Source organism: Somniosus microcephalus, chromosome 22 (genome assembly GCF_052327205.1).
Source record: "Somniosus microcephalus isolate GS21.2 chromosome 22, FLI_Smic_1.0, whole genome shotgun sequence".
NCBI classification, from domain to species: domain Eukaryota; kingdom Metazoa; phylum Chordata; class Chondrichthyes; order Squaliformes; family Somniosidae; genus Somniosus; species Somniosus microcephalus.
In genome coordinates this window covers 72,587,470-72,614,051 of record NC_141008.1, presented here as the reverse complement: position 1 = coordinate 72,614,051, position 26,582 = coordinate 72,587,470, and the positions used below count along the sequence as shown (strand labels likewise).

At 47.5% G+C, this 26,582-nt stretch overlaps 2 protein-coding genes and 1 long non-coding RNA gene across 4 annotated transcripts in view; 2 read left to right on the top strand and 1 right to left on the bottom strand.

The window, feature by feature from the left end:
• Nucleotides 1-14,364, top strand: part of LOC147102520 (uncharacterized) — a 32,258-nt gene extending 17,894 nt beyond the window's left edge. The window contains exons 6-9 of the mRNA XM_085965034.1: nucleotides 3,086-3,188; nucleotides 6,748-6,866; nucleotides 11,098-11,255; nucleotides 13,426-14,364. Coding sequence (XP_085821160.1) covers nucleotides 3,086-3,188; nucleotides 6,748-6,866; nucleotides 11,098-11,255; nucleotides 13,426-13,561 — 516 coding nt within the window. The 3' untranslated portion in view covers nucleotides 13,562-14,364. The remainder of the gene's footprint in view (nucleotides 1-3,085; nucleotides 3,189-6,747; nucleotides 6,867-11,097; nucleotides 11,256-13,425) is intronic.
• LOC147102519 (uncharacterized) overlaps nucleotides 1-25,107 on the bottom strand; it is a 42,970-nt gene extending 17,863 nt beyond the window's left edge. Inside the window, exons 1-2 of the long non-coding RNA XR_015073284.1 lie at nucleotides 24,736-25,107; nucleotides 24,081-24,128 (exon numbers count right to left, since the gene is read on the bottom strand). This is a non-coding gene — a long non-coding RNA (uncharacterized LOC147102519). The remainder of the gene's footprint in view (nucleotides 1-24,080; nucleotides 24,129-24,735) is intronic.
• The window catches only part of aipl1 (aryl hydrocarbon receptor interacting protein-like 1), a 36,216-nt gene continuing 33,784 nt past the window's right edge, over nucleotides 24,151-26,582 (top strand). For both annotated transcript variants that reach the window (XM_085965032.1, XM_085965033.1), the window contains exons 1-2: nucleotides 24,151-24,325; nucleotides 25,101-25,280. In XM_085965032.1, coding sequence (XP_085821158.1) covers nucleotides 24,230-24,325; nucleotides 25,101-25,280 — 276 coding nt within the window. In that variant the 5' untranslated portion in view covers nucleotides 24,151-24,229. The remainder of the gene's footprint in view (nucleotides 24,326-25,100; nucleotides 25,281-26,582) is intronic.

The window sequence follows — 26,582 nt, the reverse complement described above, 5'->3', positions numbered from 1 at the left end:
GAAATAAAAATCACTGTCACATCACTAATCACTGCTAATTTGTTTTATTGAGGTAAATTAACAGCAACCGATTCAGTAATTAGAATATTATAATTGAGAAAATCCTGTCTGTTTTATTAATATGATGATGCTTCATTAAAAGAAGTAAAATACAGAACACGTAGCTAATAACATTAGCGCACTTTAAGGGGCTGGATTTTCCACTGGGGTGGTATTGCTGCCAGAGGTGGGACAAGGCAGGGTTTCTGCTGGCTGCCCCAACCCTGCTGTGACCCTGATCCATTTTCCTGGTCGGGGTCCATTGTATATATTGGGCGAGCTCCTGGCAGTATCTCCACTCTACTGAGGGCACCTGCCACTGCAAAGCCAGAACATCCTGTGCAAAGAGAGGAGCTACACTTAAAGGGGACAGTAGCCCACTGAAGATTTAAGAACAATTTCAGGAAAATGGCTCAGAACCAGCCCACTTCCAACAAGCCAGCAGGAGGAAGACAGAAGAGCAGGAGAGGTAGTTATAACCAGGCTTTCTCTCTCTCTCCTTCACTGGCTTTGGTGCTCTTTCACCACTGCAGACTGAGTACTGCCACCCTGTCCTGGTCTTAATGTGGGTTGGTTGTACAGGGACAGGAACCACAGGGAAATTGGCCGCTTTCCCTCACCTTGCCTCCTTGCCATCATTTACATTCAGTAGGGGCGGCCTAGAGATGGACCCCGGAGAACCCTGCTGGAGGTGGAAGGAAAATATTTAAGGCTCAATTTAGAGGCAGGGATTCATAGAATCATACAGCACAGAAATAGGCCATTCAGCCCATCGTGGCTGTTCCGGCTCTTGGAAAGAGTTGTCCAACTAGTTCCACTCCCCTGCTCTTTCCCCATAGCCCTGCAAATGTTTCCTTTTCAAGTAAATATCCAATTCCCTTTTGACAGTTACTATTCAATCTGCTTCCACCACCCTTTCAGGCAGTGCATTCCAGATGGTAACAACTCGCTGCGTAAAAAAAATTCTCCTCATCTCCCCCTTAGACAGTTTGCTGGAGGAAAATCCAGCTCTTTATGGTTCTACTATTGTAAAACATACCTAGCAGTAGCATGCAATCCAGTTAACTAGTTGTGTTATTATAACGTGCTGTGGAGACAACGAGAGATTACAGGCTGGATTTTATACATGCAGTATCTCCTGACAGTATCTCTGCTCTACAGAGGGAGCCCAGCCTGTATATCAAATTGACCCCGACCCAAGTAAATGGGTCAGGGCGGCTGATATAAGACCCACCTTGACCTACCTCTGGTGGCGATACCAGTCTAGAGGAACATCCTATCTTGCAGGGCCTTCTTTCGTCTTTGAATGAACGCATCCTCCACGTACCCATAGAGTTGAGCTAGGCTTGGATCAGTGCTGGGGGCAACCAAGAAATGTTTTACACCAGGTGGCAATGTTTTTGATGTTGTGTTTAATAGGTGATCTATTGTGGCATTGGTCACAGTGAGCCAGTGATCGTTCTGTTGTAGGGAATGGCTTCTGGGCGTGGGACTGAGGGGAAGCGGGTTCATCTGCAGTGAAAGGATTTGGAAAGAAGTTTCTAAGAGATCTCCCCAAAGACAGTGAAGTAAATATTTTTTGATTTTTTTTTTGACCCTTACTATCCATGAGCAACACCATGGGTGACCAGCTAGTACTATAATAAATGTGAATGGAAACAAAGCTTCTAGAGATTTGGGATTTCTTAAAATGTTCTTTTGTCTTACGGAGGGTGACATTTCTCCTACTGATTATATTAGCGATGAGGTCAGCGTGAATATCAAACTGGAATTACTGTTTTGTGGTTAAAATCACTAACAGGAGGAATTTGATGGAATGACCTTTTCCTCTTGGAGCTGCCAAAGAGTCAGGCCAACAATGATCTTCACTTTCTGTCAGATAAAATGCTTGACGAACCTTTATCATTCACTTTCGAATTCCCAATGTGATGGCATAACTCGGTCTAGTATTGTCATTGTGCCCCTTGTGTGTGATTGCAATGTGATAAAATGGCACTGCCTTCCCTTCACCCTCACACAAAAATAAGGTTTGCTAAACTCCTTTCTAGGCTTATATTCCAGTGCAGCGCTGAAGGATTTTCTTTTTTGGGGCACTGTCTTTCGGGTGAGACAGTGTTTCAGACGAACGTTAAGGATCCCATTGCACTACTCAAAGAAGAACGCAAAGTTCTCCTGGTGTCCGGGCTAACACTCCTCCCTCAACCACCTGATCAGTCATCTCAATGCTATTTGTGGCTAAAGGGATCAAGGGATATGGGGAGAAAGCAGGGGCCGGGTACTGAATTTGGATGATCAGCCATGATCGCATTGAATGGCGGAGCAGGCTCGAGGGGCCGAATGGCCTACTACTGCTCCTATCTTCTATGTTTCTATGTTTGTGGAACCTTGCTGTGGTCAAAACGGTTGACGCGTTTCCCAGCGCAACCCCAAAGTTGCATTTCAAAGTAATTCTTTTGTACGTAGTGTGTATGAGTCATTACTGAGAGACATGACAAGGTGCACTAAAAATACAAACCTGTTTTACTATCCTTTTTCATGCAGGCAGTGTCCCTTTAAATACATTTGCATAGGGACCCAATGCGGCACAAAGCCATGTCATCTATAAACAGAATCCGAATGAATATTAATTGTTTTTCACACTTTAACCTACACTGCTTCCACTTATCTTAATTTCATATCATCACAGGAATATCCAAAATTGTTGCAAATGGCTTTAATTTGAAATCTTGCAATTATAAAGGATTCATTTAAAAAACCCTGTGCAATTTCTGTTGTTTGTTGCTGAACACAGACTACATTTAAGGTGTGGTTTAGGCATCATTTAAACAAGTTGCAACAAGCACTTGCTATAAATATCTTCAACCATTGTTCACAGCCCTTGACTTGCTCCCAAGCACCCACATTAGAGGGAAATCTGAAATAAGATTTTATGCAGCAGTTCTTATTAAACTGCAATCATCTCCATGTCGAAACAGGTAAAAACAAGTTAGTAAATTGTTCATGAAACCATTTATATTTTTCAGCCAATTATATTTCATTTCTTTAGTTCCAGACCAATCAGCAGGGTGGCAGTGAGATTTCTCCAGGAGTAAGTCTTTCCAAGCACACAATACGGTTTGACCTACCCATCGACCTTCGGCTACTTGAAGGTAGGTGATACGATGATTGTTTGGTGCATTCGTTATCTGATTTAGTGGTGTGCATCAAATATCAAATTAATTGAAAAAAGGATTAAGCAGAAACACTGGGGGTGAAATTGGACATGAATTGAATTTCGGGCAGGGCGTGTAGCAGGCAAATAATGTGATACTGCTTGCTTTGCGTCGCCACCCATGAGTCCAATTTCACCCCCATTAAGTTTGACCTTGCATTACTTTGAGCTTTTGTTTTGTTAGAATAAAAGCAAAAGTATTAATTCCCTATCCTCTAATTCTGCCCTCTTATAATTGCTCAACCATTGGTGGCCGTGCCTTCTGTTGCCTAGGCCCTAAGTGCTGGAATTCCCTGCCTAAACCTCTCCGCCTCGCTACCTCTCTTTCCTCCTTTAAGATGCTCCTTAAAACCTACCTCTTTGACCAAGCTTTTGGCCATCTGCCCTAATTTATCCTTATGTGGCTCGGTGTCAAATTTTTTGTCTTAAAATATTCCTGTGCAGCGCCTTGGGATGTTTTACTATGTTAAAGGCGCTATATAAATACAAGTTGCTGTTGTTGTTATCCAGTTACGTAGGCAAGCACATAAGCAAACATAAGCACATACACAGCAAAATCCGACAGGTCAGTATTTCATGAAACAGCGCAAGTAAATTACTTAATACACAGTAAAATTACACAACGTACACAAATCTGCAGCCTGTCACTTTAAAATCAGTGCAGTGGTCAAAACACAATAGGGGTGATTTTTAGCTCCACTGTAAATCAGGCGGGCAGTGGGAAGGCTGTGCGCTACGCCTGTCTGAGGAGTTGGCACGGGATCAATTCAGGCGGGCAGTGGGAAGGCTGTGTGCTACGCCTGTCTGAGGAGTTGGCACGGGATCAATTCAGGCGGGCAGTGGGAAGGCTGTGCGCTACGCCTGTCTGAGGAGTTGGCACGGGATCAATTCAGGCGGGCAGTGGGAAGGCTGTGCGCTATGCCTGTCTGAGGAGTTGGCACGGGATCAATTCAGGCGGGCAGTGGGAAGGCTGTGCGCTACGCCTGTCTGAGGAGTTGGCATGGGGTCAATTCAGGTGGGCAGTGGGAAGGCTGTGTGCTACGCCTGTCTGAGGAGTTGGCATGGGGTCAATTCAGGCGGGCAGTGGGAAGGCTGTGTGCTACGCCTGTCTGAGGAGTTGGCGTGGGGTCAATGCCATTAAGAATTGGGTGAGCTGCCAGCATGAAACGTGCGACCCATAGGCAGCTCACCAATCTGGGGGGGCGGGAAATCCGACCGGGATGGCCGATTTTGACAAATCTACAGCAGCACTTTAAAGGGGAGGGTGAACGTGCGGGGAGTGAAAGGAAAGCAACAGTCTTGAGAAGGAGGTAACATTTTTGGCAGCACCTACTGCAGCAAGGTCATTAACTGCGGAAACATTTAAGCCTCAAAACCCACAAGCTACAACTTGGTGGTAAATCAGCACTTTAGGCCCCTCCCTATTTTAGTCCCTCTATCGCTCCGTTTTTATGCACCCAAAAATGGGGCGATGGGATCACAAAAATTGCCCCCAGTGTAGCTAAAACCAGCACTCACTGGGAAGCCTACCTGACCTGTGACCAGCAAAAATCTGGTTAACTGATGTCATTTGGCATCCATTTTAATATGACTAAGAACCCTTGTTTCAGGCTCAAAGAAACACAATCCACCAAAACCCAGCGGGGAAGTCAGTGCATTCAGGGTGGAGATTTGGCAGAATGGGTCTGCACCCATATTTCCTCTGCTTGGTGCACTTGGGGCAGTACAGGTCAGGGACTGCAAACGAGGATCATTTACTTGAAGTGCAATATAAGGCACAAGAAAAATGAACACATCGGGCTGGATTTTCCAAGCCCCGAGGAGGCGGGCATGGAGGCGGGACAGCCGGTAAAATCGGAGAAAGTGGGGGCGGATGGCAAACCCGCCCCTATCCCGCCTCCGTGCCCTTTTGCCAGGAGGCGGGAGGACGTGTAGCTTCGGGTCCCGTCTCCTGGAGGTGCGAAAGGCATTTAATCCTTTTAACTGCCTGTTAACAGGTAGTTAACAGGCAGAGAAAAGGATTAGTGCCATTTCACCTTCAAAGGTGAAGGCTTCCCGACCTTGGAGAACTCCGCCGGGGTGGAGGAGACGTGGAGGAGGTCTGCGGTGGTCGGAGGCACCTGGAAGTAAGGTGTAGAGGTGAGTGATGGGTGCAAGTGTGGAGTGGTAAGTATGTAAGGTGAGTGATAAGTTTAAAAAGTGTGCACTTACCTTGTTTTCTTTCTACAGCCTTTAGCCGCGCTGGATGGGGAGAGCCGACATTCTCCTTGTCAATTTCACATAATGGGTGTTGGATCCTCCAATCCTACAGACATGTGGGGCAGGATTTTCATTCAGGAGTCGGATGGGAGGCGGGACTACAACTTTCGGGGTTGTAGTCCCGCCTCCATCGAGATGTGGCCAATCCACGCGATTTTAACTTGATTGACCTTGTTGAGCCCGCCCAGCGGGCTCAGCAGGCCAATTAAGGGCCACCCGGCAACAGGCGACGTCACAGACTGAAATTTCATCTGTCAAGCGGTTTTGACAGATGAAGTATCAGCGTTTCACAGCTGTTTGAAGCTGTCAAACACTGACAGTCTTACTTCTAACATGAGTCCTTCTCCACAGGCTCAGTTCGAAATCCCTCCTGCACAGAAAGCTGTCACTTTTGACAGTTCGCAGTCATTCTGCTTTCTGCTTTCTGCTTTCTGTACTGGTGAGATGAGGGACTCCCGAGACCTAAAGGAAGGAAGGCTGAAAAGGTAAGAAAAGGTATGTAAAACTTCTTTAATCACTTTAGACACACCAAACACACTTACCTTTGCACTCATGCACACATCACTCACCTGAACACTGACATCTCGACCCCTCCAAGTCCTTCAACCCGACGGCCTGCCTCCTCTAACTTGCCGTGGTTTGGAGCCGTCGGGAATCCCACACTTCAACCTTAAAAATAGGGATTAGGCTAAAAACTGCCTGTTAACTACCTGTTTGGGTGTGGGATGGGGCCAGGACCCCTGATTTCGGGATTTTAACCCCCCCACGCTTCCAATCCCGACTCCACAGCCCAATGAAAATCCTGTCCATGAAATTTACAAAGTTGAAAGGTTTGATGAGTCCTCACCACAAAGTCTCATCAAACTAAAGAGAATGTCAGTGTTTGACAGCTTCACAGAGCTAACAAACGCTGTCATTTCTTCTTTCAAGAAGTCTTGACAGATAGCATGTCTGACGTTGACGTGATCTGTCAGTGACTTCCTCCCTAATTGGCCTGCTGACCCCATAGGGCGGGCTTTACAAGCTCAATCAGGGGAAAATCCCTCTGATTGGTCAGGCGAGGATGGAGGCAGGAAATTGACATGACAAGCAACAGTCCCGCCTCCAACTCGCCTCCATTCACAAAATCCAGCCCAACCATTTTCTCATTATAAAATTACACTTAAATCTCATCTGTTGTAGCACATTGCTGGTTAAATAAAGCTGGAAGATCTGCCATTCTCTATTTTGTTTTGCAGACATGTCACCTACTCAATATTTAAGCGCCCACTGTAGATGTGATGAAGATTTAAGTATGTTGTATAAAACAGCTTTTATTCAGCAAGATAAGGATAGAGATGGACAAATTAACATGAAGGTAGGAGATTCAATCCTTGTTAAGTGGAATTTATCTCAATTTTACTATGAATAAAGCAAATATCAAGAGGTACTATAAAGAATTCCAACATTTTTGTAACATTGAATAATCCCTTTAATATTGCCTCTCCCAGGGATTTATCAATTTCTTAAACACTTAAAGGCCCCAAAATTCCTGGCGTTAGAAAGGGTGGAAAGGTTGATTTTCACCCAGAGGGAAACAGGAAATGAGGGCAGAACCCAGTTATTCCAGGAATCTACCCCATTTGCTGTGAACCTTTAAATTCGGCGGGGGGGAGGGGGGGTTGGGCATGTGATCTTCTGTCACCCCCCCCCTCACCCCCACCAACACCAAGGGGCCATATTTGGAGGATTCCTGGCCTCTCCCAGGAACTACACCCATTACGCCCTGGTGGGCCTCAGTGGAACTCATGTCAGTTGAGAGCTGGTGAGGCCTTTAAAAGGGCCCCAAACCTTTGCTCTGAATGGACAAAAGCACCACTTGGAGTGAAGACTTTTTGTTTTCTCACTTCTTTCCTTTGGCCCAGGTGTATTGGGGCAGTGACGCGGAAGTGCTCTTGAACATGTGTCCATTCCAATAACGTGAATGACCCCATCTCTGTCATTTGGAACAGAGTCTCCGGTTTTTGTTTAGGAAAGATGAGAGTTCTAGTCTGCCGCACTTGCACCGATGGAGCCAATCCCCAGGAATTTGGGGGCCATTTTGAACGCTAAAAGACCATTTCAGCTTTCAAATTGCAGTCTATGCATTTTATTTTTGCTATAAGATCTGCAGACTTAACTTAATTAGGGAAATGTAAAGGATTATAATGTAGGAATGGTCAAATTCCTATCTAGAGATTGAGTTCGACGCAGGCAATCAATCAAAAAGGTTTTTAATGTCAAACTAACGAGTTTAAACAGATTGATGCAAGAGAACTATGAATACAGGTCTTAACAGGTCAGAGGCTCCACGAGGACTGCCTGGGTGGTCCCGTGGATGGTGTCATGACGTTTTTCCCATGTTTGGGTGATCACGTGATTAGCGGCATGACGTCATCGAGTTTGCCCGCGCTCTTAAAGGGACCGCGCACTGTACATGCAAACAGTGTATGCAAAGGTACAGATTTAGTCTGTAGCTAACACATTGTTGAAGGGAATTATGTACAGTTGTTCAGAGTCCCTCAGTGGCTCTGCCACAATAACTCCATTATGTTTTCCCCCTCTTTAGATTTCCCTATGTTCGGCACCAGTTTATGACTCATTGGGCTGACAGCCTGCTCCCCTTCTCACAGACACCATAACACAAACACGTCAAGGCTCTTTCCATTCATCTCAGCAACAGGCAGCATAGGTTCACTGGCATTTATGAACTTTGGAACTGCCTAGACTTATTCCATGGAATCTCTGAGAATGCAATCATCAAAGGATTTAGAACTAGCACCAGCCACATTTAAAATTTAAAACCAGACCTTTCAATTTCCCATTTATCGCACTGAGAAAAACAGATTTGCAAATAATCCAACACGTCGGAGACATATGCACACTCCTAGCATAAAAGAACAGATTTCAGGCAAGGGAATCTTTAGCTTGTTTTAGATGGAGAGTCCAGCTAATCATTTCTGTAGAAAACATGAATCTCTGCAGCAAGTCAAAATGTATTATCATGGCTATTCCATGGCTGATACTTCTGATCCTGCTGATAAACTCAATAAAGACCTGGCTCAGGGGACAGACAATTTTGTATTCTGCCCTTTATACACTCCATACCTAAACCAGTGTCTTGACTGCGTGTCTGACTGTTCAGTATGAGTTGAGAACAATTGGACACAACATTAATATTACCTTACACGGGCCTCAATGTTAACTTTTTAAGCATGTGCCTTCTGAGCAAACCGCTTTTCAATTTTTGCCTGCACATGAAGATAAATTTACAGGCGGGAAACAGCTAAGATGTGCACTATTGTGTGGATGTTTAACAACTGGCCAAATATCTTTAATGGTCACAGATTGGATGAGCCTACCTGATGACATCATAGCCTCACTACTTGTGTGTTTTACAGTTTGATTGAAATTAGGAAAAGAATGAAAAAAGTTAGGAAGGTGCCACGGTGTAAGTCACAGAGGGCAGTCATATCCTTCCACTCCATGGCACTTGGAGTCTCTCTGATGCTTTCTTTACAACAAAGCTTCTATTATCTGCTATAATGGAGGGACTCACCCTCGCTCAAGCACCATGGATAATGGGAGTTGGCATATAACCATGGGACCACAAGAATGAGAGGGCGATTTTGTCAGCTCTGGGGAGGCGGGTTTGGAGGTGGGACTGCTGGGAAAATGGCAGAATCTGGGGGCGGGAACCCATCCCACTCCCAACCCACCGCCATGCCATCTTCCCAGGAGGCGGGTACCCGCGCCGGGTCCCGCCTCCTCGAGGCGGGAAGGGGATTAGTTCCAACTAACTGCCTGTTAACAGTTGGTTAACAGGCAGTTTTTTTGCTAATCCCCAATTTGAGCCCTGAAGTGTGGGCTTCCCGACGGCTCCGAACCTCGCCAGGGTCGCGAGGCGAGCCGTGGGTTTGCGGGGCCGAGATGTCCGGTATTCAGGTGAGTGATGGGTGCATGTGTGCAGAGGTAAGTGTGTGAGGCGTGTGTAAAGTGTTTTAAAAGCTTTACTTACCTTTACTTCTTCCTGCAGGCTTCCTCCCTTCAGACCTTGGGAGTCCCTCAGCTCACCAGCACAGAAAGCAAAATGGCCGCTGAACTGTCAAAAGCTGCAGCACTCTGCTTTCTGCTCAGGAGAGCTCTCTAACTCAGACTGAGTGACATGACTGAACTTAGAGGACAGATTGTCAGTGTTTAACAGCTTCACAGAGCCATCAAATGTTGACATTTCATCTGTCAAAAGCTCTTGACAGATGAAACGTCACTCGCTGACGTCACCAGTAACCGGCTTTCCCTTAATTGGCCTGCTAAGCCCACTGGGCGGGCTTAACAAGGTCAAACAAGGGAAAACAGTGTGGGTTGGCCACAAGTCGATGGAGGTGGGACTGAAACCCGACAAGTGGGAGTCCCGCCTCCAAAAGCTCCCCATTGAGAAAATCCAGCCCTGAGTGTCAATTGGCAATGAGCTGTGTATGTGTTGGGATGGCGGTATACTCCTGGCTATGGCCAACAGGCATACTCTGTGGCAACCCAGAATAGTGTGGCAGAGTGCAACAATGACAACATGACCACTGCTAATGGGCTAATCTCAAAGTAGTAAGCAGATCAGCGACGTGCATGGAAATTGCCCTGATCTCAGCTTTTCAAATAGACTCTTTCAAAATGTTGCAATCACAGCACAAGCTAATGACTCTTTCCCTCGGCTGTGTGTGGACTCCGCACCAGTTTGAAGGATTGTCCGTCTTCCTGCTGTGGGCTGGAGTTACATTTTATGCTGCCTGAGATTCTGCCGAGTACTGGGAAGACAGCTAATTGGAATGAGGATAACTGAAGAACTGAAGTCCCACTGTAGTTTATATCAAATTTAACTAAGATTAATGCATGAAAAACACATCCTAGTATTTCAACACTGCAGCACAGATGTTCCACCAATGACCAGCATGATGATGCTTAAACAGTTTTTAGAGGAATTTGTTATAGACTGTTCCAAGCCTGTCAAAATAATCCATAATGGCATAATAATGCCCTCTAAAACAAATGAGCATTATTGAAGAATGCTGGTGGGTCTAATGGTTCAGTGTGTTAATGCACATTGCAGAGTAAGTACTGAGCCATAGAGACATGGGAGGGCCTAAGTTCAATCCCTGTCTCTGCTGCGTTAGCCAATTTCAGCTGAGGCAGGAGGGAGGTGCTACTATTGATCTCAACATCACTTAGCTGGGAGAGGGAATCGGTCAGGTTTACCATTCATGTTCATTGTCCAGCTGTGCCGGTTGGAAAATAAGTAGTCGAGGGCAGAGTTAAGCCCTGCACCCTGCCCATCTCCCTCCCCCTCCCCCCCCCACCAATGGTCAAAGACTTGCCAAACTCACTGTCCAGCCTTACACAAGAAGGCAAACACCCATCTCCTTCACCCCAGCATGAGTCACTACGTGAGAAGTCAAAAAAGGGTTGAAGAAATATATTGTAATGTAAACAGTAGAAAGTAATCAAACAAATTGCTTATTTTGATCATAGCAGCAATTTAATGATTCATTGTAATCCTTGAAATGGGACTTATTTCTCAGGAAATGGAATGTGCATTGCTGTTTATCTACAAGCTGCACAAAAGCCACATTCAGAGACTGTACAATTTGATGAACATCAATGAGGAGTTCAAAGTGGATTTGAAATTATTTATAGCTCTAGGTTGCTTGATGTCTAGAATCCTATATAAAGAGCCCACGTGAGTACTGTGTCTTGTTAGTATTGGTTACTACTCACCACTGCTTTACCCACAATGCACTCACCTCTACACTGTTAATTGTTTCTGGGTGTTGAATGACTACTTGACTTCAGCAGGAAGATGGAGCAAGCTCCACTTTGCATCCAATGTGGTTAGGAATGATACATTCGACAAAAATGCTTAGCTCCATTATTTCAACAAGGTACTTCCAGTCCTCCACTCAAAGCTGAAAATCCAACCACGTGCAACTGGAAAATTTATAGCCATTTGTTGAAGAGGTCATAATCTCCCATCATGTCCTATGGTTTCACAGGCGAATGCTCTGAATGTATGGTGTAACTGTGCTACCTGCACCCTTGCTGATGTCTACATGAATGCTATCACAATGATGTGATGTGATTGATATAAAGGGAGCCAGGGAGTATAAAGTATGTCAGCAAAATACTGCAGATGCTGGAAATCCAAAATAACAACAGAAAATGCTGGAAAAACTCAGCAGGCCAGGCAACATCTAAACATATAGGCCTAGAAATTCGGTTGTAGGTCCGCCAGGGCTTTAGCGCCCGAAATTTTGCGCCGGCGTTAATGCCGCTGCGCCCGACGAAAATTCGGTTGCCCCGGGCCCAGACGGCGGCGGGCGCTAATGGAGGGTTTTTGCGCCTCACTATGGGCGTTCAGTGCAGTTTTGAGGCGCTAATCCCCTGCTGCGGCACCCGAGGCGGTGCGGCAGGCTGGGGAACTGCAGGCCTCCTCCTTCTGTTAAGGAGGAGCTGCCTGCAGCCGACCGCTGGCCGGTCGATTCGCCCGACAAATGAGCCCGGCACCTCGGGGAAGAGCCGGGCTCGCGGGCCACACACATCAGTGCCGCGGGGGGGTGGTGGAGGAGTCCGGGGAGGGAGGTGCGGGCAGGCGGCCGCCGGGAAAGCGGCCGGCCGCCGCTCCACCTTTATGCGCCGGCGCAAAGGTGTGTAACATCCCTTTCAACAATCGTTGGTTGCGGCTGCCACGGGCGAGGCGGCCGCAACTGAATTTGGGCTTGGGGCCGGGTTACCACGGCAACCGGGACGCTGCGCACACCGATGACGTCACCGGTGCCGGCGCAGCGCTACCGGCTAACGCCGATGGTAGGGCCCAACGCAATTTCGTTACCAGCTATAATTCCGGCGCAAGACCCTCTAACGCCTCTAATTGGGCGCTAACCCCACCGAATTTCTAGGCCTGTGTTCCATAAGAGGAAAAACTTTGGGCCAACCTTTGTTCTGTCTATATTAAAAGGTTCTCCTTTAGTACGAGTTTCTTGCGTTGTGGCTCCTTTTCTGCATTTTATTTTTTACCTGGCTACACGTCTTAGATCATTGATGTACTTTCAACAGGGAACTTCTGTATCACTTTTGCAATACATTTCTTGTTTATTTGTTCTTGGAGTGTGGGCAATGCTGGCAAGGCCCCTGTCTATTGCCCAATTCTAGTTGTTCTCAGTGGTGGTGGCTCCTGTTCTTTAACTGCTACAGTCTTTATGCTGCTGATGCTTCTACGATGCTGCTTGGTAGGAAATTCCAGGATTTTGACCCAGCAATGATGAAGGAACAGCAATATATGCCAAAGTCAGGATGGCATGTGACTTGGAGGGGCACCTGGAGGTGATGGTCCTCCAACGATCTCACTGCTTTTGTCCTCCTCAGCCATAGTAGTCGTGGGTTGGAAAAATCCTGTCCGGTTTATGAATGATAGAGATAAGTTTTCTTTAAATCAGCAATGGGTCATATTAAAGTCTTCAAACTATCATTGGTCCTAAATGTGACATCCCTGAAAATCTGGAGGTGGGCACATCCTGGCATTTAAGTGCTGGCGTGTGCTTGCCCCGCCCTGATCCCAGTGGACTTTCCAGGATGGGGGGAGGCCATCTGTTCCACATGGGAATGGCAGATACCCACTCCACTAAGGAGCATCTAAGGTGCCCACCATGTTTGAGGGCTTTCCCATCCTCTAAAGACCATCCCAGAAACTGTAGTTCAAGGCCTGTATCTGGCATACCTGGTGTCAGCTTTATTTGTGGCCCTTCTGGTGGACTCCTGCTGAAGGCTATGGATTTTCAGGGCCGTAGTGGGAAACCCCAGTGCTTCTTTGCTAGATGTCAGAGATTGTTCAATTTGACATCTTTTGCCTTCAGGAATGATGCTGTTAAACCAGACACCATCACCAGTAAGGACTTCCTGGAGAAAGCGGATTTCTACGCCCTGGAATGGAAAATTTCTGAAGTTAAGATTGGAGCTGACCTTCGGATTCTATTGTTATACTTGCTTTAAGAAAGAAACGGAAGTTCCAACCAGAAAACACAAAGCCTTGCTCGTGCTAAGCTAAAAAAGCAGCTGTGGATTTTATGTCCATGCCTTTGTTACCTCTAGATTTGACTATTCCAATGTTCCCCTAGCCGGTTTCCCATCTTCCACCCTGCCATGAATCTTGTCATTCATGTGGAAATGACTTATGGAATAATACTGAGCGGCCTGCTGGTGGCGCTGTCCAGGGAGAGTATAAATACTCGGCCACGGGCCCAGCAGGCCGCTCAGTATTATTCCATAAGTCATTTCTACATGAATGGCAAGATTCATGTCACACCCTACATAAACTTGAGCTCATCCAAAACTCTGCTGTCCGTACCCTAACTCGCACCAAGTCCCATTCACCCGTATCACCCCTGTGCTCGCTCCCGGTCCGGCAATGCCTCCGTTTCGAAATTGTCATCCTTGTTTTCAAATCCCTCCATGGCCTACAAATCCCTCCATGGCTCTACAAATCCCTCCATGGCTCTACAACCGTCTGAGATCTCTGCGCTCCTCCAATTCTGGCCTCTTGCGCATCCCCGATTTTAATCGCTCCACCATTGGCGGCTGTGCCTTCAGCTCTGGAATTCCCTCCCTAAACTTCTCCGCCTCTCTACCTCTCTCTCCCCCTGTAAGGCGCTCATTAAAATCTACCTCTTTGACCAAGCTTTTGGTCATCTGTCCTAATATTTCCTTATGTGGCTCAGTGTCAAACTTTGTTTGATCACGCTCCTGTGAAGTGCCTTGGGACATTTTACTACATTAAAGACCCTATATCAATGGAAGTTTTTGTTATTGTTGTATTTTATTTGTATTTTAATAGTTACTAGTAAGTTGGTGACATGATTAGAAACTGATGTTAAATTTACAATGGATTTTTTTTGTGCAACAGATGTGAATAACTGCTGTGAAATACACACTTGTGCAAACGCAGTTATGCTTAGAACACTGGAAAGGACCAGCTTCTAGTTACCAGGCATTGAGTGCCTCATAACAGCATGAAATTAAATGAACCCATATAGGTGAATTGTTAAAATCATCAAATTCTCGGCCAACATTTATTACCGTATCCGTAAAGCTCAAGTCATCCACAGAGATAAGAAAAGAAAGGGGAAATAAAACAAGCAAATTTAAGGGCCTTGAGAATGAGAGTTTGAAGAACTACTGTAAATCTCTACATACAATATACACCATCTCCCCACTGAAAAAAATCTCCAGAAGTATGTGAATGCAGGGAGGGTGGGGCGTATTGTGCAGTATGTGAATGCAGGGAGGGTGGGGCGTATTGTGCAGTATGTGAATGCAGGGAGGGTGGGGCGTATTGTGTGAATGCAGGGAGGGTGGGGCGTATTATGTGAATGCAGGGAGGGTGGGGCGTATTGTGCAGTATGTGAATGCAGGGAGGGTGGGGCGTATTGTGTGAATGCAGGGAGGGTGGGGCATATTATGTGAATGCAGGGAGGGTGGGGCGTATTATGCGAATGCAGGGAGGGTGGGGCGTATTATGTGAATTCAGGGAGGGTGGGGCGTATTATGTGAATGCAGGGAGGGTGGGGCGTATTGTGTGAATGCAGGGAGGGTGGGGCGTATTATGTGAATGCAGGGAGGGTGGGGCGTATTGTGTGAATGCAGGGAGGGTGGGGCGTATTATGTGAATGCAGGGAGGGTGGGGCGTATTGTGTGAATGCAGGGAGGGTGGGGCATATTGTGTGAATGCAGGGAGGGTGGGGCGTATTGTGCAGTATGTGAATGCAGGGAGGGTGGGGCGTATTGTGCAGTATGTGAATGCAGGGAGGGTGGGGCGTATTGTGCAGTATGTGAATGCAGGGAGGGTGGGGCGTATTGTGCAGTATGTGAATGCAGGGAGGGTGGGGCGTATTGTGTGAATGCAGGGAGGGTGGGGCGTATTGTGTGAATGCAGGGAGGGTGGGGCGTATTATGTGAATGCAGGGAGGGTGGGGCGTATTATGCAGTGTGTGAATGCAGGGAGGGTGGGGCGTATTGTGTGAATGCAGGGAGGGTGGGGCGTATTATGTGAATGCAGGGAGGGTGGGGCGTATTATGCAGTGTGTGAATGCAGGGAGGGTGGGGTGTATTGTGTGAATGCAGGGAGGGTGCGGCGTATTATGTGAATGCAGGGTGGGTGGGGCGTATTATATGAATGCAGGGAGGGTGGGGCGTATTGTGCAGTATGTGAATGCAGGGAGGTTGGGGCGTATTGTGTGAATGCAGGGAGCGTGGGGCGTATTGTGCAGTATGTGAATGCAGGGAGGGTGGGGCGTATTGTGCAGTATGTGAAAGCAGGGAGGGTGGGGCGTATTGTGCAGTATGTGAATGCAGGGAGGGTGGGGCGTATTGTGTGAATGCAGGGAGGGTGGGGCGTATTGTGTGAATGCAGGGAGGGTGGGGCGTATTGTGTGAATGCAGGGAGGGTGGGGCGTATTATGTGAATGCAGGGAGGGTGGGGCGTATTATGCAGTATGTGAATGCAGGGAGGGTGGGGCGTATTATGTGAATGCAGGGAGGGTGGGGCGTATTGTGCAGTATGTGAATGCAGGGAGGGTGGGGCGTATTGTGCAGTATGTGAATGCAGGGAGGGTGGGGCGTATTGTGCAGTATGTGAATGCAGGGAGGGTGGGGCGTATTGTGTGAATGCAGGGAGGGTGGGGTGTATTATGTGAATGCAGGGAGGGTGGGGCGTATTGTGTGAATGCAGGGAGGGTGGGGCATATTGTGTGAATGCAGGGAGGGTGGGGCGTATTGTGCAGTATGTGAATGCAGGGAGGGTGGGGCGTATTATGCGAATGCAGGGAGGGTGGGGCGTATTGTGTGAATGCAGGGAGGGTGGGGCGTATTGTGTGAATGCAGGGAGGGTGGGGCGTATTATGTGAATGCAGGGAGGGTGGGGCGTATTATGCAGTATGTGAATGCAGGGAGGGTGGGGCGTATTGTGCAGTATGTGAATGCAGGGAGGGTGGGGCGTATTGTGCAGTATGTGAATGCAGGGAGGGTGGGGCGTATTGTGCAGTATGTGAATGCAGGGAGGGTGGGGCGTATTGTGCAGTGTGTGAATGCAGGGAGGGTGGGGCGTATTGTCTAAATGCAGGGAGGGTGGGGCGTATTGTGTGAATGCAGGGAGGGTGGGGCGTATTATGTGAATGCAGGGAGGGTGGGGCGTATTATGCAGTATGTGAATGCAGGGAGGGTGGGGCATATTATGTGAATGCAGGGAGGGTGGGGCGTATTGTGCAGTATGTGAATGCAGGGAGGGTGGGGCGTATTGAGCAGTATGTGAATGCAGGGAGGGTGGGGCATATTGTGCAGTATGTGAATGCAGGGAGGGTGGGGCGTATTGTGCAGTGTGTGAATGCAGGGAGGGTGGGGCGTATTGTGTGAATGCAGGGAGGGTGGGGTGTATTGTGTGAATGCAGGGAGGGTGCGGCGTATTATGTGAATGCAGGGTGGGTGGGCCGTATTATGTGAATGCAGGGAGGGTGGGGCGTATTGTGCAGTATGTGAATGCAGGGAGGGTGGGGCGTATTGTGTGAATGCAGGGAGGGTGGGGCGTATTGTGCAGTATGTGAATGCAGGGAGGGTGGGGCGTATTGTGCAGTATGTGAATGCAGGGAGGGTGGGGCATATTGTGCAGTATGTGAATGCAGGGAGGGTGGGGCGTATTGTGCAGTATGTGAATGCAGGGAGGGTGGGGCGTATTATGCAGTATGTGAATGCAGGGAGGGTGGGGCGTATTGTGCAGTATGTGAATGCAGGGAGGGTGGGGCGTATTGTGCAGTATGTGAATGCAGGGAGGGTGGGGCGTATTGTGCAGTATGTGAATGCAGGGAGGGTGGGGCGTATTGTGTGAATGCAGGGAGGCTGGGGCGTATTGTGCAGTATGTGAATGCAGGGAGGGTGGGGCGTATTGTGCAGTATGTGAATGCAGGGAGGGTGGGGCGTATTGTGTGAATGCAGGGAGGGTGGGGCGTATTATGTGAATGCAGGGAGGGTGGGGCGTATTATGCGAATGCAGGGAGGGTGGGGCGTATTATGTGAATTCAGGGAGGGTGGGGCGTATTATGTGAATGCAGGGAGGGTGGGGCGTATTATGTGAATGCAGGGAGGGTGGGGCGTATTGTGTGAATGCAGGGAGGGTGGGGCGTATTATGTGAATGCAGGGAGGGTGGGGCGTATTGTGTGAATGCAGGGAGGGTGGGGCGTATTATGTGAATGCAGGGAGGGTGGGGCGTATTGTGTGAATGCAGGGAGGGTGGGGCGTATTGTGCAGTATGTGAATGCAGGGAGGGTGGGGCGTATTGTGCAGTATGTGAATGCAGGGAGGGTGGGGCGTATTGTGCAGTATGTGAATGCAGGGAGGGTGGGGCGTATTGTGCAGTATGTGAATGCAGGGAGGGTGGGGCGTATTGTGTGAATGCAGGGAGGGTGGGGCGTATTGTGTGAATGCAGGGAGGGTGGGGCGTATTATGTGAATGCAGGGAGGGTGGGGCGTATTATGCAGTGTGTGAATGCAGGGAGGGTGGGGCGTATTGTGTGAATGCAGGGAGGGTGGGGGGTATTATGTGAATGCAGGGAGGGTGGGGCGTATTATGCAGTGTGTGAATGCAGGGAGGGTGGGGTGTATTGTGTGAATGCAGGGAGGGTGCGGCGTATTATGTGAATGCAGGGTGGGTGGGGCGTATTATATGAATGCAGGGAGGGTGGGGCGTATTGTGCAGTATGTGAATGCAGGGAGGTTGGGGCGTATTGTGTGAATGCAGGGAGGGTGGGGCGTATTGTGCAGTATGTGAATGCAGGGAGGGTGGGGCGTATTGTGCAGTATGTGAATGCAGAGAGGGTGGGGCGTATTGTGCAGTATGTGAATGCAGGGAGGGTGGGGCGTATTGTGTGAATGCAGGGAGGGTGGGGCGTATTGTGTGAATGCAGGGAGGGTGGGGCGTATTGTGTGAATGCAGGGAGGGTGGGGCGTATTATGTGAATGCAGGGAGGGTGGGGCGTATTATGTGAATGCAGGGAGGGTGGGGCGTATTGTGCAGTATGTGAATGCAGGGAGGGTGGGGCGTATTGTGCAGTATGTGAATGCAGGCAGGGTGGGGCGTATTGTGCAGTATGTGAATGCAGGGAGGGTGGGGCGTATTGTGCAGTGTGTGAATGCAGGGAGGGTGGGGCGTATTGTGTGAATGCAGGGAGGGTGGGGCGTATTATGTGAATGCAGGGAGGGTGGGGCGTATTGTGTGAATGCAGGGAGGGTGGGGCATATTGTGTGAATGCAGGGAGGGTGGGGCGTATTGTGCAGTATGTGAATGCAGGGAGGGTGGGGCGTATTATGTGAATGCAGGGAGGGTGGGGCGTATTGTGTGAATGCAGGGAGGGTGGGGCGTATTGTGTGAATGCAGGGAGGGTGGGGCGTATTATGTGAATGCAGGGAGGGTGGGGCGTATTATGCAGTATGTGAATGCAGGGAGGGTGGGGCGTATTGTGCAGTATGTGAATGCAGGGAGGGTGGGGCGTATTGTGCAGTATGTGAATGCAGGGAGGGTGGGGCGTATTGTGCAGTATGTGAATGCAGGGAGGGTGGGGCGTATTGTGCAGTGTGTGAATGCAGGGAGGGTGGGGCGTATTGTGTGAATGCACGGAGGGTGAGGCGTATTGTGTGAATGCAGGGAGGGTGGGGCGTATTATGTGAATGCAGGGAGGGTGGGGCGTATTATGCAGTATGTGAATGCAGGGAGGGTGGGGCGTATTATGTGAATGCAGGGAGGGTGGGGCGTATTGTGCAGTATGTGAATGCAGGGAGGGTGGGGCGTATTGTGCAGTATGTGAATGCAGGGAGGGTGGGGCGTATTGTGCAGTATGTGAATGCAGGGAGGGTGGGGCGTATTGTGTGAATGCAGGGAGGGTGCGGCGTATTATGTGAATGCAGGGTGGGTGGGGCGTATTATGTGAATGCAGGGAGGGTGGGGCGTATTGTGCAGTATGTGAATGCAGGGCGGGTGGGGCGTATTGTGTGAATGCAGGGAGGGTGGGGCGTATTGTGCAGTATGTGAATGCAGGGAGGGTGGGGCGTATTGTGCAGTATGTGAATGCAGGGAGGGTGGGGTGTATTGTGCAGTATGTGAATGCAGGGAGGGTGGGGCATATTGTGCAGTATGTGAATGCTGGGAGGGTGGGGCGTATTGTGCAGTATGTGAATGCAGGGAGGGTGGGGCGTATTGTGCAGTATGTGAATGCAGGGAGGGTGGGGCGTATTGTGCAGTATGTGAATGCAGGGAGGGTGGGGCGTATTGTGCAGTGTGTGAATGCAGGGAGGGTGGGGCGTATTGTGTGAATGCAGGGAGGGTGGGGCGTATTGTGTGAATGCAGGGAGGGTGGGGCATATTGTGCAGTATGTGAATACAGGGAGGGTGGGGCGTATTGTGCAGTGTGTGAATGCAGGGAGGGTGGGGCGTATTGTGTGAATGCAGGGAGGGTGGGGCGTATTGTGTGAATGCAGGGAGGGTGGGGTGTATTATGTGAATGCAGGGAGGGTGGGGCGTATTATGCAGTATGTGAATGCAGGGAGGGTGGGGCGTATTATGTGAATGCAGGGAGGGTGGGGCGTATTGTGCAGTATGTGAATGCAGGGAGGGTGGGGCGTATTGTGCAGTATGTGAATGTAGGGAGGGTGGGGCGTATTGTGCAGTATGTGAATGCAGGGAGGGTGGGGCGTATTGTGCAGTGTGTGAATGCAGGGAGGGTGGGGCGTATTGTGTGAATGCAGGGAGGGTGGGGTGTATTGTGTGAATGCAGGGAGGGTGCGGCGTATTATGTGAATGCAGGGAGGGTGGGGCGTATTATGTGAATGCAGGGAGGGTGGGGCGTATTGTGCAGTATGTGAATGCAGAGAGGGTGGGGCGTATTGTGTGAATGCAGGGAGGGTGGGGTGTATTGTGCAGTATGTGAATGCAGGGAGGGTGTGGCGTATTGTGCAGTATGTGAATGCAGGGAGGGTGGGGTGTATTGTGCAGTATGTGAATGCGGGGAGGGTGGGGCGTATTGTGCAGTATGTGAATGCAGGGAGGGTGGGGCGTATTGTGCAGTATGTGAATGCAGGGAGGGTGGGGCGTATTATGCAGTATGTGAATGCAGGGAGGGTGGGGCGTATTGTGCAGTATGTGAATGCAGGGAGGGTGGGGCGTATTGTGCAGTATGTGAACGCAGGGAGGGTGGGGCGTATTGTGCAGTATGTGAATGCAGGGAGGGTGGGGCGTATTGTGTGAATGCAGGGAGGGTGGGGCGTATTGTGCAGTATGTGAATGCAGGGAGGGTGGGGCATATTGTGCAGTATGTGAATGCAGGGAGGGTGGGGCGTATTGTGCAGTATGTGAATGCAGGGAGGGTGGGGCGTATTGTGCAGTATGTGAATGCAGGGAGGGTGGGGCGTATTGTGCAGTATGTGAATGTGGGGAGGGTGGGGCGTATTGTGCATGGATACTCAAACAAAGACCATTTGCAAGAGAAATAACAACAGAAAATGCTGGAAAAACTCAGCAGGTCAGACAACATCCGTGGACAGAAATTTGAGTTGACGTTTCGGGTCGAACCCTTCTTCAAACTTTGCTATCGTACCATTTGCAAGAGACTTAGGAACATTGGGGGGAATTTTCTGGTGGGGGGGTCAGTTGGCGTGATTGGTGGTGGGTCAGGTGGGAATTTTTTTTTGACAGCGGGTCGGGAACCCGCCACATGCCTTTCCCAAATGTTGGTTCTGTCAGTGCTGAGCAGACCCAACACGCAGCAGCGGGGGAGGCAATTAAGGTCATAATGACCTTGTTATCAGAGCATTAAGAACTATTTTCAACTCACCTTCAGAGTTTACCAGGTAGCCTACGGGGTCCACGCTGTCAGGGATCACATCAGGTAATTAGGGCAGGAGTTGAATGGCCATGGAATCATCTCATTACCTGACAGCTACAAATGTGCTATAAAAGCTGTCATCTCACAGCTGTTCGCTTTCCAAGCTCAGAAGCTGTTGCTTACTGCATTTGGAAGACAATTGAGCTTTATGCAGGTTGCAAGTGTTTGGAGCAAACTTTCTATCCAGTGTCACTTCATTGGAACAACCTCTCTCACCACTGACAGATCGCTTCTGTCATCTCTACTTCACCTGCCATCAATTCCATCAGCATCGGTGCCCTTAAAATTATCTCACCTTGGTCCTCAGAATCCCACTACGATCAGCCCCAAAACCAGCAGCACCAGGCACATCAGCAGCACCAACAACAACAACACCAACCTTCTCGGTAATCAACTGATGCTGCACAGGACACAGGGCATCAGCACCTGACCACATTGCTGCCTGGGAGGTCAGGGATAGCCTCACCATAGACAGATTTACTTCACTTGATGCTATACACCCTGGCTGCCGCATGATGCGCCAGGTTGGCACCATCCCACACCAACACCATAAAGCATTCCTACAATGCCCAAACCATTTCTTTCACACTTTTCACCATTGCGGGGGGTACCGCTATGTCTCACCATTCACTGTAACTCACTAAGCCACTTTCAAAGGTGCACACAAATCTGTCCAAGAACGTAAAGTGTTGAAAATAAAGATTTAATTGTTTGACACCACATTAACACAAACTTTACATGAACATTGCATAAAACACCCAAGTACTTACCCTTGTGTGTTGTTAGTTGGTATGATTGAACTAGGATGAGGGTGAGTGTGAGTGGTGGCTAGTAAGATGGCGAAGTGATAATGCAGATAGCGAGGGATGGGTGGAGGTGCAAGGTAAGTTGGTATGAGTAAGGATGTGCAGGAGTAGGGTAGGGAAGGCAGAGTGATGGGGATGTGATGAGTGGCACAGTAGGATAAGGTTGAGTGTGGCTTTGTACTAACGGTTCATGATCTACTGAGATCATTGAAAGGTTTGCGCCACTGCAGCCTGGTCCTCCTGACGAGATCCCTGCTTGTGCCATCCTGTGCAATGTGCAACCAGGCTGCGTTGGTCTCCTCTGGAGGTCTCTTCTGCCCAGATTGAAAGGAAGAGAACCGCCCTGCATGCTGCGACACCCTCCATAAGCATATGGAGGGAGTCATGGGTGCAGCCGTGCACCTTTGTGCAGTACTTGCAGCACCTCAATGCTGTAGAACACTGACAGCACAACTGTCAAAATTAATTTGCGCATGGTCCCTTTAAGGAAACCAGCTGATGACGTGTCATCAAATGACATCATCAGACCCGCTTCCTTCAATTAGCCAGCAAACACGAAGGCCTTCTGTTCATAGTTCTGGGCTTGTTGTCAGCAACTTACCTAGATATCAGGGTCATTGAGGACACACTCAAAACCATAAGGAGATAAGACTCAACTGTGAGAGTAATCTAAATTACAGAAGCCAAAATATCTAGAGTAAGAGGGTCAGAAAAGACGCAAAAATGTAACGGAGCACAGCACGAAACTCTCCACAATTACAGTTGACAGTATGTTAACCCACTGTATCATCCAAACAGCCTGTCCCTTTAAAAATGGTGCCATGTTTCAGTGGATATGCATAAATGGCAAAGCATACCTGATAACTAGGATCAATTCATGGAAGAGTATAGAACCAATTTTAACATAAGAACATAAGAACATAAGAAATAGGAGCAGGAGTAGGCCAATCGGCCCCTCGAGCCTGCTCCGCCATTCAATAAGATCATGGCTAATCTGATCCTAACCGCCAATCCACTATCACAGAACCATCTCCTGAATCTAACAGAATTAGACACATGAAATAGGAGCAGGATCAGGCTACACGGCCCCTGGGCCTGCTCCGCAACCCACAGGGCCATGACCATTCCGAACCTAGACTCATGTCCAAATTCCTGCCCGCTCCCTGTAACCCTTAATTCCCTTTACTTCTCGGAAACTGTCTATTTCTGTTTTAAATTTATGTAATGATGTAGCTTCTACAGCTTTTTGGGGCAGCATATTCCATGGACCTACCACCCTCTGAGTGAAGTAGTTCCTCCTCATCTCAGTTTTGAAAGAGCAGCCCCTTATTCTAAGACTATGCCCCCTAGTTCTAGTTTCACCCATCATCGGGAACATCTTCCCCGCATCCACCCGATCCAACCCCTTCACAATCTTATATGTTTCAATAAGATCGCCTCTCATTCTTCTGAACTCCAATGAGTAGAGTCCCAATCTACTCAACCTCTCCTCATATGTCCATCCCCTCATCCCTGGGATTAACCGAGTGAACCTTCTTTGTACTGACTCGAGAGCAAGTATGTCTTTTCTTAAGTATGGACACCAAAACTGTACGCAGTATTCCAGGTGCTTATGTTCTTAAGATTTGAATGTTTTATTTGAGTTCTTGAATACCCAGATTTCATCCCCTTGAAGCTAATGTTAGAATTTTAAAAGGAATGCTAATTTCTACCAGAAAATTTGCTACCATTATTAGAGGCTCAAGAAGTATGTAACAGGGAATATTTTTAATAGAGTCGAGTACCTTATTACACTGCTCCTCCTTGCCATTGGCTTCCTCCGCTGCTTAATCCTGTTGATAAAGCTAGGATCATCAGTTAATCTTAGCATATGCATACGTGTGCTCTGAGAGCATAAACTGCAATATTACACCACATTCCATAAACACAAATCATGGAGGAAACATATCTGGCAAATGTTGAAGGTATTAAAAAGACAATTCTCCATGGAGGAACTGGCGAGCTGCCAAAATTTCTCACGGGATCGAAAGTAAGTTCAACTATATTTAAATATTATTTAATAGCAATCTGGAAAAATTATGGATTTATAACATTGCCAATCCTGAGTTAAAGGCAGTGTAAGTGTAGGCAAAATAAAATAGGTGGAATATTTGTTGCAGTGTATTGCAAAGATTTACCATAATGATGTATTAGTACTTTAATTGTCATATGCTAATTTAATTCAATTTCATTTAATTTTGGTTTGATCTTGGCAGCACTATTCTGTTATATTCTAACAATTTAAATTTAAGTTAATTTTGAATTCTTAAAGTTAGCTAACTGTAACTTTCATTAGTGGTACAAAAGTAGTCAATCCAATATTGATGTTCTTTAAAAAACCTTACAACTGGAAAATGCCCATAAATAAACCAAAGTACTGTATACATATTTTATTCTTACCTTGATGTAAAAAGCAATTCTATTAATTTTAAACAAACTATTGAATTAATACAGGAAACAGAAACTTAAACGTCATGGGGTTTAATGTCCTCCAGTCGTGTACGGGTAATCGTGGTCATGTAAAATTTCTTTGTGTGCTATTTTAACAGAGCTGTTGACTCGCTTAAAATAAACTGGATAACAACTGTGTCAAAGCACCACAGGAAGTGATTGACATGAATGTATTAACCAGTGCACTTGCAGACATAATAAACCATCCCCCCCCCACCCCCTATAGCTAAAATATTCTAATTGAAATATCTATCATAATAAATCTATTCGAAATCGAAGTTAAAAATAACCGTCTTTATTTTTTTGTTACATAGGCCACATTCCATTTTCGGACTATAAAATGTGACGGAGATCGAACAGTCATCGATGACAGTAAGCAAGTTGGCCGAACAATGGAAATAATTCTCGGCAACATGTTTAAACTGGAAGTCTGGGAAATTCTAATATCATCCATGAGGATCGGGGAGGTTGCTGAATTCTGGTGTGACGTCATTGTAAGTGCTACTAGCTGAGTAGATTTTCAGTGGGAAAATAGTGAATTGATGACACAGTGTCTGAAGGAAATGAAGTTCCCCAGTGTTTTGCATTAATCTTTGGATGAGTAATGCTGCCTGTCACAATGCTCCACAATCCGTTTTTCTGTTTAGTCATTAGTTCTGATCCTTAGGCAGGAGTAAGCAGATTAAGCCAAGCTGCCAACATATGGACAACTATACCTGTGAAAGTATGATTTACAGTCACTTAATACACCGTGGCACTCAAAAAGGTGAATAAGAACATTTTTAAAAATGCTTAGAAACCCGTACATAGATTTTTTTTCACCCCTGTAAGTGATAAATATATTTTGTAATGATTTTAGATTAGCAGAGTAAACTAAATCAAAGCAAGTACTTTGTGTTTAAAATAAATCTGGGATCCCATCCAATTATCTTTTGCATCCGGCTGCATAACTTTAGGGCAGCCAGGAAACAGCTTCCACGAAAGAATTGTTTTAATTAGACTACGTGCAGTCTGAGCTAGTGCTACTTGATTCAATCTTGGTTCTTTACCTCGTAAACAAGAAGAAACCAATTAGAATTTTTAATATACTGTCACCCAGCTAGTAGCCTACACAGATCATTTTTGTAGAAGAAACCAGTAGTTGAATAGCCAGCCAATATTAAAATGTCAAGGGCCCACACATGAAGAGTGGTCCCTGGGGGGAGGAACCAGCGCTCATGCACTGTATCTCAACAAAGGGTCAACGCCTTGAAGAAAGAAGGAAAGGAGAAAATTAGCTGAGAAAGGAGGAGTAAAACATGCATTGTAAGGAATACCATGAATATACTCCACAGAAGAGCAGACAATGGAAATGTTCTCCCTGATCTATTTGCAGGTCCGGCTGACCCCTCCCCTCAGTCACTGAGAGATCAGGTGCGCGGCCTGTTTCCATCCCCTCATTACTGTGCCCTTAGGCTGACCACCAGCAAATGCACGATAGCATCAACATCTACATCTAATTCTTCTTTATGACCCCTCAGAGAGGTTGTGCAGCCTCTGTCCAATGTTGCTTAGATCAGGAACCGAATGGAAAGGGGATCGAAGCTGTGCCTCCCCCACCCCAATGACTCCATGGCACAATATGCTGGTAAACCAATGCATTGCACTAACATCCTGCTGGATTGATTTCTTTGTGGGTTCAATGACGAGACATTTATGAAAGAGAATGTCTTTTAATCTAAAGTCTGTTCAACTCTTTTTAACAGCATTTACAGGAGACATCATGCTAGTGATGCATCTAGAACGAAACTGAAACT